General features: G+C 53.6%; 2 protein-coding genes and 1 long non-coding RNA gene across 6 annotated transcripts in view; 2 read left to right on the top strand and 1 right to left on the bottom strand.

Moving 5' to 3' along the window:
* Positions 1 to 7063, bottom strand: part of E4F1 (E4F transcription factor 1) — a 10595-nt gene extending 3532 nt beyond the window's left edge. For all 4 annotated transcript variants that reach the window (XM_025048361.1, XM_025048360.1, XM_015591029.2 and 1 more), the window contains exons 1-7: positions 6904 to 7063; positions 4571 to 4722; positions 3477 to 3582; positions 910 to 1103; positions 699 to 819; positions 447 to 599; positions 195 to 364 (exon numbers count right to left, since the gene is read on the bottom strand). In XM_025048361.1, coding sequence (XP_024904129.1) covers positions 195 to 364; positions 447 to 599; positions 699 to 819; positions 910 to 1103; positions 3477 to 3582; positions 4571 to 4722; positions 6904 to 7063 — 1056 coding nt within the window. The remainder of the gene's footprint in view (positions 1 to 194; positions 365 to 446; positions 600 to 698; positions 820 to 909; positions 1104 to 3476; positions 3583 to 4570; positions 4723 to 6903) is intronic.
* Positions 7039 to 11174, top strand: LOC107195835. Its single transcript, XR_001517083.2, has 2 exons — positions 7039 to 7175; positions 7607 to 11174. It is a non-coding gene; the product is annotated as an uncharacterized LOC107195835 (long non-coding RNA).
* A 499-nt stretch (positions 11175 to 11673) lies between these two features.
* PGP (phosphoglycolate phosphatase) overlaps positions 11674 to 11941 on the top strand; it is a 1428-nt gene continuing 1160 nt past the window's right edge. Inside the window, exon 1 of the mRNA XM_015590942.2 lies at positions 11674 to 11679. Coding sequence (XP_015446428.1) covers positions 11674 to 11679 — 6 coding nt within the window. The remainder of the gene's footprint in view (positions 11680 to 11941) is intronic.

Consider the following 11941-nt stretch of genomic DNA (forward strand, 5'->3'; position numbering starts at 1 on the left):
GCCCACTCCATCTGTCCTCATCTGCTCCACCTTGCCTCTCCCTGCCCTCTGGCAGCCATTGGTCTCCCATCTCCTCTGCCACCAGACTGAGCACCAGGAAGGTAGGCTCAGGTCAGTCCTGTTCCCACTGAAGCCAATGCCCAGAACAGAACCTGGCACTGAACAGAGAGAACATTGACTCCACCAGCCCTTACTTCTGGGGCCAGGGTCTTTATGCCCAAGGGAAGCTCTTGCATCTGGACATGGACTTCGTGGATGACAGTGCCCTTGGCATCTGTCACCAGGTGAATCACAGGCGATGTCTCCATGGGCTCGCTTGTCACCGATGACGATGTAACGGTCCCCACAGGGGAGGCGCTAGACCCTTTAAGGCAGAACCAAGAGAGTCCTTAAAGAAAACCCCCTGCAGCTCCAGAACCAGGATAGCAAGCCCTCACCACACTGACCTGCAGGTGCATCTTCTTTGCCTATGACCACGTCCTTGCTCATGCTGAAGCGGATTTTTTCTGTGCACGGGGTGAGAGACTTGAGGTGCCGGGTCAGTGCACCCGACTCTCGGAAGCTCTTTCCACACTTGGCACACTTATAGGGGCGCTCATCTGTGCAGAAAATGGAGTCAGCCTCAGGTGGGGAAGGCAGGCCTGGAACCACAGCTTCGCCGGCTTGCCAGGAGGCAGGGATGCCCCAGGCCAGCTCACCTGTGTGCCGCCGGTGGTGTCGGATGAGTGAGCCCTTGGTCCGGAAGGAGGCCCCACACAGCTTGCATTCGTGGTCCTTGCGGCTGCTGTGGGTGACCATGTGAGCCTTGAGGATGCTGCCCTGTGGGGGTGGGGAGGATGCAGCTCAGAAACCTCCCTGGGCAGGAGGCCTGGCTCTCCTAGCTGGCATGGCCCGAGGCCCCCGGCTCACCGTCTTGAAGGTCTTGTGACACAGCGCACATACATAGCGACCGTCCTCATTCACCAGCAGCTTAACCTGGGCCTGCTCACCCTGCCCAGCCATCCTGGGTCCCTGATGGCCAGGGCTGTCTGGGACCTCTGCCATCTCACTGTCGCCTGGCTCCGGCTCAGCAGCCACAATGACCTCTTTGATGTGTCCACTGCCTGAAGAGAAGCAGGTCAGCCTGAGCCTTGGGATACCATGGGACCTGCCGCCTCTTGGACCCCAGCCCAGGAATACTGCTGGTGGAGGAGCAGTGGAGCTGCCCAGCCCCCAAAATGTGTCCAGTGGGGAGACCATGGCAAGGAGAGGCCCCCTCCCTTAAGCCAAGAAGAGCATAGGACAGGATGTGTACAGGGATCCTGCCACCTCTAAGGGTAATGGAGTGCCTGGCATAGAGACAGTGGCCAGGCCAGCCTAGCTCACTGCCATCTGCCTTGCTCACTGCCCCAGCTCCCGCTAACATATGGAGAAAATGCCTCCAAGGTCGCCTGCTGGAGTCTGTTTTGATGCAGGCAGGCGAGGGACCCAGCTGGGCAAGTGAATGCTCTTGAGACACCTGGGACAGTTTGAGGAAGAAAGTTGGGCTTTTGCTCCTCTTGTGGGTGTTGAAGAAATCTGACAACGTGCAAAGCTAAGCTGTAAACACACTTCACAATTTCTGCTCATATGACAGTAGAAAATGGTTCACTTCTTAGAAGCCTTCTCAATCAAACAGGCACCATGTTTTGACAAGCCATTCTCTCCAAACATGAGAGAATGGCTTGTCTCCAAAAACAATCCAGGGCATGTCTCACCCAAGCTCTAGCTGGCATGCCTCACACTTTATCTTTCCTCCGCCCCAGAAGGGAACTTCCAAAGAGACAGGGACTTGAATTTGAGTATGACACAGTAGACCAAGGGGTCAAGGAAGGGGAAATAAATGAAATCCAAGTTTCCTGGGAAGAGGCAAGAGTGGGTATCTAGCCCCCACGTAGCTCCAGCAGCCCCTGCTGACTATGTCCCCAGCCCAGTGAGAACAGGGAACCCTCAGCCCTGGGACACCGGCAGCTGGCAGTTTAGGGCACTGGTCAACCATGGACTCCGAAACACTAAGCAGCTAACACCCAGGGGACATTTGGGACACCCAGGATGCCTGCAAAGGAGGAAACTCCCAAAAGTGTGAGAGAAGCAGGAGGTGCCCAGAGAGAAACTCCTAGAGCTGCTGCTGAGCCATGAGCGTGAGCCACTTAGAGGTTGGGATGGTGGGAAGGGGCCTGGATGGCCAGAGGTCTGGAGCCTGTTGATGCAGCCCAAACCCAGGGAACCTGTTTTCCTATATGACATCACCCACACCAGAAACCAAATGCCATGCCAGGGCTGGAGCATAGCCCCACCTCCCACATCACAACATTCCTATCCCAGAGTAGCACCAGGTAAATATCCTTGTCCACTGGAATGTCAGGGGGAAAGAGCATGGAGACGAGGATAGGTGTCCTGCCACCTCCTTGAGGTGGGACCCTGGCAGAACAGTCTGAACGGAGATTCCTGTCCCCCAAGTCTCTTCCACCCCTTCTTCCTGCCCCAGTTGATCCCAAGGGCTTCCCAAGGCCAAGTTCTACCTGTTGCTCAAACCTGCTTCCTGTCCAGCTGCCCAGTCCACTCATGCACCTGCCAAAGCCCCTGCCCAATGTAATTATCAACAGGCCCCCCGCCAGGTAACTACTGTTCCCTTCCAAACTTCCCAGGGCATCAGTCCAACCCAGCCTCCCACCATTGCCTTGCGCACACCCAGCCTCTGGCCCCCTCCAACTGCCCTAGCCCCAGGCTGCCCTTTGAAAATTCCCCCATGCATGCTGGCTTGTCCCAGATTAATAAGCGTGACCTAATCCAGACCTCTCGACATCACCTCCCCTACTGCACATCAGAATGCATTTTAACTTTTAAAAAGTCATCAGAGAAGCTGACCTGGCGTTGTATGCTCATAAAAGCCTTGTGAGAATCAGGGCAGGAAATGTCACACCCCTGCAGGAGGGAGTGAGCATTGGGGAGATGAAGGCCAAGGTCAGGCGTCAGGTCAGGGCCGAGCTGGAACAGCAGGTGCATCCCATGCACGCCCCACCCCGACCCTCCAGAGCCAAATGTGGGGCGGGGAACAGGAACCAAGGAAGTGGCAGAAAAGCAGAGAAGATTCTGGAAGGACCAGGTCAGAGACAGTCTAAGGAAGCAGCAGGAGAGCAGCCAGCTTGTGATAGTGCACAAAGTGAAGACTCCCCAAGGCCCAGGTGGGCCCTAGAGCTGCCCGGGCCACATGCTTCCCCTTTCCTGGCCGGGCAATGCCTAGTATCCAATGCTCAATACTCCTGCAGGCCTTACCCTGAAGAAGGTGAGCACAGGCCCTCAGCCCCTGGGGCAGGCCTTGCTCTCAGGAGAGCAGAGAGGCAAGGGCAGCAGAGGTCCCCAGCCTCCATCCCTGAACACAAATGGCTACCAGGTCAGCGACACCTCAGCACTGAGAGACATGAGGTGACAGCCCTAGTAGGGCAGTGCCAGCTTACCAACGATGTCAGATGTGTGGCTGATGTCTGCTGTTAGAGTAGCTGCCTCCACAACAATGTGGGCCACAGTGATGGGCTCCTCTGGGCTTGCCGCCGCTGGGACCACCTACCAGTGGGGTAGAGGGAAGGGAGGAGACTCATCTGCAGGGTTCCTGAGCAACCTTGGCTTGGCAAGTACAGGCTTGGGTGTAAGTCCATGGGGAATGGCTGGGCAGGAGCTCTCAGCTCCCCCATCAGGATCACCGATCTAAATCCAACTCCCAGCCTGGCCCAGGGGATCAGCCCCATCATTCTAATGCCTCCGGCCACTGAGGAGTGTGGAACATCAAGTGTCCTTGGGGAAGACTCCAGAAGGAAGTGACCAGAGCTCCAGCTGGCTATGTGGAGATGAAGATGAGTACCTACACCCATCAACCCCAGCCAGGGGGTCAGGGAAAAGGGCCTGGGGCTGTGGGGCCAGAGGCCTTCCTGGAGGAGAAGGTACCTCCGGGAGGCAGGTAAAGAGCACAAAATCAGAGTGAGACAACTCTGGGCCCACTGCTCTCTGGGCCACTCCCTGTGGTGACCTGAGGCAATGGACTTCTCTCAGAGCCTCCTTTCCTACAAGGAGGATGACAAGAATGCCCACTATGCAGGAGCACTTATAGACATTAATTGTGTGTGTACAGCCCCAAGCATGCATGGGATGCAACAAAGTTGGCCATTATTATGAAGGGGTAGAGGGACCCACAGAGTCATATTTTGTTGTGGGATCCCCAGGAACTGTGTGTACAGGATAGAAGACAGGCCAAAAGGACAAAAGCCACCATTGGGCTCCAAGAAGAGGGACCCAGGTCCCCAGCTACACAGGCTTTGGCCAGAGGCTACTGAGAAGAAGGCCAGGCCATGCAGGAAACCCCAGAGCACCACCAGGCTCTTGGTGGCAGGGCCCAGACCCTCCTTCACCAACAACCTGTCCCCATGTCACAGGGAACCAGCTGCACAAGTCTGTCCCAGCATGCCACCACCACCTCCTCCTGCTGTCAAGTGAGCTCAGGGAGGAGGGGAACATGTGTGTGAGAGAGAGAGAGATGGCAGTTGGAAAGCAAGCTCACCTCCTGGCCCAGCAGCGCAGCAGCTGAAGGGCTGGCAGGCAGGGCCTCCTGAGGAACCCGTTGGCAAACCTTCTGGAGCTTGTGCTGAACAAAGTCCTCCAGGGTGGTGAACTCCGCCTGGCAGCGGCCACATCTGTGCACATCGTCCTCATCTATAACAAGCCTGCAGTCAGTGGAGCTTGGGAGGCTAAATCTACCCAAGGGTGGCATCAGAACCAGAGGTGCCTTCCCCAGCCCTCCCAGAGGGGCCAAGAACACTCTCAGGGGCCTAGGGTGCCAGCCCCCATCCTCTGGAGATCTGCAGAAACAGTGCATAGCCCAAGGAGAGCAACATCCAGGATGGGGGGAGGGGTGCTCGTGCCCACAGGGTTCTGGCTGAGAGGCTGCCCTGTGGCAAACACGGGAGAGGGGGTGCCCTGACTCATGACCATTCTTTTTTAACTCTAATTTTGTGCTTCCTTGGTTCCAAACAGGCAGCACCTCCAGCTCAGGGTGAAACTTTTCAAAAGGGCTCCACAACTCAGGGCCATCGCACTTGAGCCCCTCACCATCTGGGCTGACCAGCCAGTGTCTGCCTCAGGTCCAGCAGGAGAGACCTCCTGCTCACTGAGTCCCTACTGCGTGCCAGGCACCTCACTGGGAACATCACCAAATCCGGCCAGCACCCTGGAAAAATGGAGATGACTATTCCCACTCTAGAAAAACAACTTGAGATTCAAGGACACCCACCTAGTGAGTACTGGGGCCAGAACTTGAACCTGAGGGTCTACTTCAAATGCCCTGATGTTTATACAAAGGGATGGGGAGGTGTTCCTTCTGCTTCCATAAAAGTCTGCCAGTTCCCACCACCTCACATGCAGTCCCACATCAAGGTCAAACCCAGGCCTGGTGCACAGAAGGAGCAGTCATCTGTTGAATTAATAAGTAAACAAAGGGCCAAACAACAGCCATGACTCGCCCACAGGCCACCTAACAGAGGGCAATGCCTTTCAGATGGCTCATAGTCACAAGCCAAGCACTAAGGTGTCCATCACCCTCATAATCTCCCAACCCACCGAGTCTGACTTGGCACCAGGGTGTTGCCGTTGAAGGAACTCCCACCACAGAAGGGACACACCCAGCCCATGCGACATTGAGACAAGGCCATGGGCAAGCCCAGCAGGGCACAGCAACCTCCAAAGAGAACCCTCTTCAGGTTGGCCTTGTGCCCAGTGCTACTGCCCTTCCCCAAGCTGGAATAAGAAGGAGCAAGAAAAAAAATGTACCAAGAATATGAATGCTGTGGGGACAAAGACCACCACCCCAATATCATTAGCCAACCCCCTCCTTATGGCCGAGTCTACAGCCTCATGGGACAGAACTCAGAGGGCAGAGACCCGAGTTCTATCTCCAAAAGCTATTAGTGTTCCTATGCATGAGCCTTCAGTGTGTCCCCACACTGTTCTCATCGATTTACATACATGCTCTATTTTCATTCTTACCACCACCGTCCTGAGGCAGCAGAACCCAGAAGTTAAAGTAGTGTTGAGGAGTCACACAGTCTTGGCATCCAGTCCAGTCCTGGCTACTTACTAGCTGGGTGACCTAGTCACTTTCACATTTTTTAATCTCAATAGTCCTCATCCACAAAATGGGAATAATTACAATAATAACAGTAACATCCAGGGTTGGTTTGAGAATGAAAAAAGCTGATGCAAGTAAGTGGTTAAAACATTATCAGCAACAGGACCCCCATTTTGTAATGAGAAATAGAGGCTCAGAGAGATGTGTGGTCACCTGCTCAGGATCAGCTAAAAAGTGGTGGATATGGGGCCAGGCTGGCTTCAGGGCACCAGTTCTCCTCCTTAGGGCCAGCCCAGAGCCCAGATCCTGTAGAAACCCGAAACCCTGTCTTCCCGGAGCCCCCAGCCACGCCCACCCCTTAGCGGCCTGTCAGGTGTAGTGGGAGGGGGTTCGGAGAAGGCCAGGGCCGTGCCTAGACAAGGAAGCAGAGAGGGGCCGGGCCACAGGACTGGGAAAGCATGGCTGGCAGTGGAAGTGTTCGCGGAGGTCTACAAGGACAGCCCCGGAGACTTGGGCGCCTGTGAATATCAGTGGTGAGTGAGCACTGGGGCCCACGGGGTTGACGGGCGCCTCGCAAATGAGGCCCACGAGTCTCAGGAGACCAGGGACTTGTGGAGGACCCTGAGGGGTCCCATGAGGACTCGGGAGGTTTGCAAGGAATCCAGGTCTGGGCGTCACTGGCGCCCTCAGTTCAAGCCATCGGAGCCTCCGCCAGCCCAAGCTGAGCCGCTCTGACCTCAGACGCGCCCCGCCCGGTCTGGCCCTGTTACCTTCCTCGCTAAAGGGCGCGGGGAGGCGGAGGAAGCCGCTGGGGGCCAAGGCCGTTGCTGCCGCCGCCGCGACCCCGCCCTCGCCCGCTTCCCGCCTGGCTTCGGCCCGGGCTTCTGCCGTATGCGCGGCCGTCACCCGCACTGCCATCGCGCCCTCCATGTCGCAACGCGCCGCAGGAAGATGGCGGATTTACGACCGTGTCGTCATAACAACGGGCCGCGCTGAGGCGAGCGAGAGAACGACGAATAGACCATGATGGGATGGGTCCAGGGTGAGTTTGATGGACGGGTGGTGGGGCGGAGCCTGAAGATGTGGCTTAGAACCGCAGAGGCGGGGTCAGGCTTACGCAGTGAGGTGATGGGGTGGGGCTTTTTGGAGAGGCGCAGTTACGGTGGAGCGGACTGACAGGCGGCGGGGCGGATCCAGAGGTAGCCCTGCGGGGCGTGGCTTAGCGGAAGGCGGGCATGGCCATACCTGAGAAATGGAGTGGTGGGGCGTGGCCCGGAGAGATTGGGTACAGTTCCGGAAGCGGCATGATGGTTTGAGAGCCGGGGGACTGGGACAAATCGGACCTGCAGCACCACTTGGCTAGCTCTCAGTTCGTCCTCCGGCCACGGGCGTCCCACCGGGATCCAAGCTGGAGAGGGCTGCTGCCAGGAAGCTGTCCCAGTTCCGACTGGTATCGTCGCCTGTCCCCCGCAGGTGTCAGAACCTCTCTTGATGGTTGCCCAGGTCCTAGGAGAAGAACCGAGTTTGAGATGGCTAACGGGTAGCTTCTCTAAGCCTTTTATTCTTTTGTATGGTTTTTAAGTACACATAAAATTTATCATTAGTGACAGCACATTCACAATGTTGTACAACCATCATCACCATCGGAACAATGTCATTCCAAAAGAAAACCTGTACCCATTAGCAGTCACTCCCCATTCTCCACTCACCCCAGCCCCTGGCAAACACTTTCCATCTCTGTGGATTTACCTTTTCTGGACATTTCATATAAATAGATTTACACATGTGGTCTTTCACATCTGGCTTCTTTTGTTTAGCATAATGTTTTCAAGGTTCATCCAGGTTGTAGCATGTATCAGTACTTAATTTTTATGGATGAATCGTATTCCATAATATGGGTAAATCATAATTTAGTTATCCATTCATATATTTGGTTTTCCACCTTTTCTACTATTGTGAATAGTGCTGCCATGAACATGCTCAGACAAGTTCCTTTTATTCTTTTTAAGGTAATATTCAATTAGATCTTTTAAGCTAAATGCTTTACAGGATTTTCTCGTTGAAGGTACCAATCATGGCATTTTAAAGACGAAGAAACTGAAGCAAAGAACTGATAGGACACTTGCTCAAGGGCAAACTGGAGACTTTAACCCAAGTCTTTCCAGAGTAATGGGCTGGAAACACACAAGGCATGCTTTTTCAGCTGAGTTATTCTCTCCAGTCAAATGTTGGATACCAGAGGCTCAAGTGGATCAGACCTGGTCCCCTCCAGGAAGTCCAAACACAGACACAAAGTCCCAGGCTGAGATTGTCTCCATGTTGGGGCTGCCCAGCCGGGGAACTGAGGACCCTTGGCCTTGCAGGAGCTGGGATGTGTGAGGCATAGATCAGATCACTGGCGATCAGGCTAGGTTAACAATAGGGCTGCTTTCTGCAGGGGACTTGCTCACCATTGAAGGAGTGACAGTCAGCATTTCAGAAGGACCCCTTTGATTCCTGTGCAGAAAAAGGACCTTAGAGCCACAACTGAGGCAGGAAGATACAGGATGGATGGTCTCTGAGAGAGACAAACAGGAGGAGGAGCAAGTGGTGGCTTGTAGAGCATGTGGTATCTGGGGCACTTCTGGGAAGAAAGGAATAGGAGGATACCTCATTTGAGGATGTGCTGAGGAATAATGGGGAAGCCAGCATCAGAGTAGAGGAAGCCACCCAGAGGACTGGAGTGGGAAAGGATTTCAAAGGCAGGACAGCCTGGGTGTGAGCAGACACGAGGAAGAGCTGTCCCAGGGAGAGAGCCTGCTCTGCTGTGTGCTCCAGGGTCTGTGGGACAGAGTTGTTGGGCAGGCCAGGGTTCCTGCCTGGTTTATGCCTTTGGGGTCAGAAAAGAGCATCCTGACCAGTGAGTTCTGGGCCTTGTCTTAGCTGGAGCCCAAGAAGACCAGCAGACACAAGAGTAGACAGGCCTGAGGTCACTGGAAGGCAGAATGGCCAGGGGCAGATAGGGAGACCAGAGTCCTCCTTCTCCCAGATGGCCTCCTTTTTCACCCTGCCCTCAGTATGGGATCTAACTGCACACTGTGTGTTTTATAATCAATACTATGTTTACTTTCTGTGGCCAGAGCCAGAAGTGCACTCTATCACCTTTTATGATGGCTGCTCAGTCTCCATTCCTTGAGTATACTTTTATTTAACCAATCCCATGTTGAAGAATATTTAGGTTGCATCCAATTTTTTTTACCACTTGAGTCCTTTTTCAATGACTCCCATTTTTGCTTAGCTCATCAGAAGTGATAAATCTGTAAAAACTCAGATTCAATGGGTACTTGTGTTTTTTCATACAATTTAAATACATGCAATGCTATTAAGATTAAATAGTGTCATTCTTGTACCACCTATATCCATGCCCCATTTTACTTGCAGTACTGCTTCCTCGTTTGGGGGGGACCCTTTCGCCATCCATTTGCAGGTAAAACTGAGCACCTACTGTGTGTTGGGAATGCATCGTGTTTGTGATGTGCTCCTCTCCCATCTAGATTCAGGGCACCTCACCCAAGGTCAGTCCTCCCCAATAAAGGGCACCAGCCCTTCCTGCCTTCTCCAGGAACTGGTTCACGACCAACTTGTCTCGATACTGACCATTCCATCTCTCCCACTATGCCATCTCAGTCCCTATAACCTACAAGGGATGTTAAACTTAACAAATGCAGCAGAGCTCAGTTTTGAGGTCAGCTGAGTTTAATCCCAACTCTGCAACTGTGTTGTCCAGCTAGTGACTCTCTGTGGCTCAGTTTCCTCATCTATAAATGGAGATACTAATAGCCCCTACCTCTCAGGGCTGTCCTGTGATTACGACAAGGTAATGCAGGTTAAGGAGCAGCACTCAGCGCCTAGATGTTGACTGAGTGCCCAGTAAACCAAGGTAACCTGGCAAGTATCGTACAAACCAGCCCATGGCTGGACAATAGCAGTGTCTCCCATTCTGACCAATGTACCACATACACTGCATGTTTCTGGGAGGTTAAAGCAGGGTTTGTGATCTTTTGTCAAATTCAGTTCTTCCCAAAGTCAGCTTCATCACCAAAACTGAGTAGGAAGACACAGGGAGGAAGGTGTTCCCTTCTTCGGTGGTGGGTGCACCAAGCAGTAACACTTTGCATGCCCTTGTGGGCTATGGCCCTGTCTTTCAGGGGTTCCCAGCAGAGACTAACAGAAACAAGCTGTATGTAAACAAGCAGGACCCTACGGAAACTGAGGTCACTGGCTTTACCTCATGGGCTTGAGGGTGGGGTGGAGGTCCAGAGAAGACTTCATGGAGACCTGGGACCCAAGAGAGGAGCAGGAGTTTGACACACTACAGTTTGGGGCTCTGGGTAGCTTGGCACGGGGCAGGTTCTCAGGAAGCTGGGGTCTGTTGTTTTGCCACTTAGCCATATTGAAAGTAATAACGATAAACATGCACCTACCCTATGAACCAATCAGTGATTCCACTCCTAAGTACAAACCCAAAAGAAATGAGTGCCTATTTCCACAAGTGAGTATGTAGGAAGGAGAACGTTCATAAGGGGCATTTTTACAGTAGCCCCAAAGTGGAAACAATCCAAATGTCCATCAACTGGAGAAGAGATCAACAGGAGTATATTCTTACATTGGCCCAGGTGGCAATTAAAACAAAAACACTAAGAAGGACACATTTCACAAACATTATGTTGCTCCAAAGAAGCAAGACCCAGAAGAGTACACACAGTAAGATCCTTTTTTTTTTTTTTAAATCAGATTTTTAAGATGGTCTAGAACAGGCAAAGGAGGCTATAACTCATTCCATGGTGATAAAAGTCAGAGATAGTTAAGGGAGGAGTGTCCACTATTGACTGGATAGGAAGGCATGTAAGGGACCTTTCCAGAGTGATGGAAATAGTCTGTATCTTGATCTGGGTTGTGTTTACACAGGCGTATAAGTATGTAAAAGTCCATCAAGCTGCATACTTAAGATTTATGCATTTTACTGTATGCTATTCCTCAATAAAAAGTAACGATAACCTAATAGTAACGATTATATCAACTAATTATTGTGTGCTGTTCTAGGCAGTGTCCTTCTCTTAGACCGTAATCCCCCTGCCTTGTTACTCGTTCACAAGACTAAGGCAAAGAAAGCATTTTTGCAAAGGACTAGAAATGAGAACGCAGGCTGAGAAGGACCCCCAGGAAGTCTCTCAGGACTGGCTGACACCGTGTCCGGAACGTGTCCAGGACGGAGGGCACAGTCCAGTGCCCCTCAGGCAAAGGTGAGAATGTGACTTTCTCCCAAGAGGATAGTGCCCCCAGCCCCTCCGGGATCCAGCGGAGAGCTCCACTCTCAAAGCCAGAGAGTAGCCAACTAATCAGCAGCTGGCCTGGCGCGAGGTCACTCGATTAAGGGCTTCCGTCACCTAAGCTGACCACACGCCTCCAATGGGAGAGCTACCCAATGAGCAGCGGCTTTACGTCCTGCGCCATCTCCCCGGCTCTTCCTCAGTGTTTCCGCAGTGAACGCTCCACTCCGAATGCCGGTTGGCTCCCTGCCAGCCAATCACCGGGGAGCCCTGGGCCCAGCAGCCAATGGCCGCGCGCCTTCCTGAGCCAGGCCGCGACGGTTAGCGCTGACCTCCAGCAGCCCGCGGGAGGCGGGGCCGGATTGGTGCAGGTGGCGCCCAATAGGCGGTGCGCGCAAGGCTCGGAGCCAATGAGCACGGCAGGGGCGGAGTGGGAGCAGCGGCGGCGGGCGGCTGCGAGGAGCGGACGGTGGTGGCGGCAGCAGCCGGTCTCGGCGCG

The sequence above is a fragment of the Pteropus alecto genome, unplaced genomic scaffold (genome assembly GCF_000325575.1).
Source record: "Pteropus alecto unplaced genomic scaffold, ASM32557v1 scaffold44, whole genome shotgun sequence".
NCBI classification, from domain to species: domain Eukaryota; kingdom Metazoa; phylum Chordata; class Mammalia; order Chiroptera; family Pteropodidae; genus Pteropus; species Pteropus alecto.